Below are 2,500 nucleotides of genomic sequence, written 5' to 3'. Positions count from 1 at the left end.
CCCCCCCCCACACACACACGCACACACATACACACACAGACACAGACACACTACACCTGCACCCTACTCCAAGATGCAAGGTTGCCATAGGAACCATGGGCTCAAATGCAGTTTGATTTCAGTTTTTAATATAGAGGAGATTATTATTCCTGAAGAAAACTGACAGGACAGCTCTAGATGTGTGTTGTATTATACCATGCATCGTTATTCCTGGTACTGAAAATATTTTGTATTGATTTTGGTCATTTGTTAGTCTTCAATTATTTTTACTTTTATGTTTATTTATCAAAAATGGGGTGAATAAGCAAACAAAACTAAATGAGATGGAGATCATTTAACCTTAACTAAATAGTCCCTGGCCAGAATAGATGACAGTCTGAATGTGATCTTTTCTGACTGAGTCAGTCATGTGATTGTGTTTTAAATGACGTAAAATAAGACTGATATTACAGTAACATGTTTCAACAACAACTAGCCTGTAGCCATGTGTGTCTGTGCTGTATCTCTGCGTCCCACGTTGAGCTCATGCCGGTGTTTGTCCTTATGTAGTGTTGGGTTGGACTCTGGGAGGAACATAATGTAAACTGGTGCGTTTCTGCTTTGTCAGCACAGAGGCAGCTGTTCACAGGAGGAGTCCAGACCGACTTTGGACTACTGCCCTATCTAGAGAGCGGAGGAAAGACTGGGGAAACAACCGGCTCGCTGAGGGATCTGCGTGGCATATGAGCCGACTACAGCGTATGCCAGAAATAATATTCATAAAAGATCATCGTTTTCGCAGTCCTGTTACATGCACTGTGATGTTTTTGATTCAATAGTAAAGAAAAAAAATACTCGCACCGGCCTTTCATCGGTAGTGTTGATGTTTAACATTTTGTCACTATGCTAAAAAAAATTATAATAATAAATTGAAACTGCAGGGTAAAAGCAGAATAATTGAGGAGAGGCAGTCTTGGTCGTTTGAAAATGGTTTGAAGCCCACTCAGCGTTCTACTTTCACATCTTGCGGGAATTAAAGAGATCTCCCACAAGATGGCGACCTTGTGACCGCAATTCTCAGCATATTTTACTGCAAGGAGATACACTGCATCGCCCAAAATAACTTCAAAACCACAAGACACATGTCAGACCGAACACAGAGGAGCACAAATCGATTTGTCAACAGCTGACAAATGATCTTCATGAGACATGACCATATGACATGGCTTTTAAAGGACACTCTTGGATTTGCTGCAAAGAAAAAAGTGTTTATTGGCTGGCTTTCAAAATTGCCTTCTCTAAGAATAATGTTGCCGAAAATATGGGCTATCTAATCGGGAATAGGCAACCAAAAATGGATTACATAATATGATTCCGACTGTACAATCGCATGTTATGCCGATGGATGTTGGCTCACAATGCAATTATATTTATAGAATAGACGCGTTCATATAATTTATGAGCCCTGTTAAGTAACCATGTGTGTGTGTGTGCGTGTGTGTGTGTGTGTGTGTGTGTGTGTGTGTGTGTGTGTGTGTGTGTGTGTGTGTGTGTGTGTGTGTGTGTGTGTGTGTGTGTGTGTGTGTGATTGTGTGTGCGTGCGTGCGTGCGTTGGTGCGTTGGTGCGTGCGTGCACGCGTCGTACCTGTTTTTCTAAACAATCCTTGGCTGACAGAGAGGGCTTCGGTGAAGGCGCTCTGTCACACACGCATCCCTCCAACAGGTACAATCCCGACGGGCGAGAGCTCGACTCGTTCTCGAAATAAAACAGCATATTCTGCAGCAACGCAAACCACTTGGTGTGCCATTTCGTGTTGTCTGAGCTCTTCTTGCTCAAGGAACCTCGCCTTGTACCATCCTTCTTTGCCAAAAGCCCCAGATAGGTGACATGACCATCATTTAGCCGTAATCCTTTCTGCATTTTGATGAAGACTCGGGCTGAAAAGACAGCAGGCGGACGTTACATCCTTTTAGATTCGCATCTAAAGTGATGCAGAATGTTGACTTTCCCAATGCGGACCTCCAGCAGCAGGTTAGCCCGCTCCGCCCGACGCATTCACCGCACCGCTGGCGCTAAGTAGACAGAGGGGCACAAAACCAAGAGTTAAGTCCATCATCGGTGATGTGTTGCATGTTCGCTTCTCTCGAGAAATCCATGGGATTTGGATGTGGATGGATGGAGGGAAAAAAACGCTACTGAATAGCGCAATGTAGTAGCGCAATGTGAACGTGGTCTAGTGTTGAAGGGGTCGTATCTTTCTCACGCGAAATCTCCAGAAAGCACTAAAGCATTGCGCGGATCTGGGCAGGCTGGGAGGAATCACGTGACGCGCGCTTGGGAAAACACATTTCAGGACCCTGGACAGGGACGCGCAGACGCTAATTGAATATGCGGTGCGTAAATTGGGTGTCAACGCAGCAGTGATTGTGATTGGTCGACTATCTGGTTCAAACTGATCACTGAAATTGATATTTCTTTGGGCGGGTGGGGGGGAAAGAAATGGAAGTTGTTAGTTGTCTG

The 2,500-nt window shown here is 44.6% G+C and overlaps 1 protein-coding gene across 5 annotated transcripts in view; it reads right to left on the bottom strand.

Moving 5' to 3' along the window:
* The window catches only part of rasgrf1 (Ras protein specific guanine nucleotide releasing factor 1), a 21,480-nt gene extending 19,497 nt beyond the window's left edge, over positions 1-1,983 (bottom strand). For all 5 annotated transcript variants that reach the window (XM_056598261.1, XM_056598265.1, XM_056598266.1 and 2 more), the window contains exon 1: positions 1,625-1,983. In XM_056598261.1, the coding sequence (XP_056454236.1) occupies positions 1,625-1,900 (276 nt within the window). In that variant the 5' untranslated portion in view covers positions 1,901-1,983. The remainder of the gene's footprint in view (positions 1-1,624) is intronic.
* Between the last annotated feature and the right edge of the window lie 517 nt (positions 1,984-2,500).

This window comes from Gadus chalcogrammus, chromosome 9 (assembly GCF_026213295.1).
Source record: "Gadus chalcogrammus isolate NIFS_2021 chromosome 9, NIFS_Gcha_1.0, whole genome shotgun sequence".
NCBI classification, from domain to species: Eukaryota; Metazoa; Chordata; class Actinopteri; order Gadiformes; family Gadidae; genus Gadus; species Gadus chalcogrammus.
Note: the sequence above shows the minus strand (reverse complement) of the source record. Positions and strands in the feature narration are given on the sequence as shown.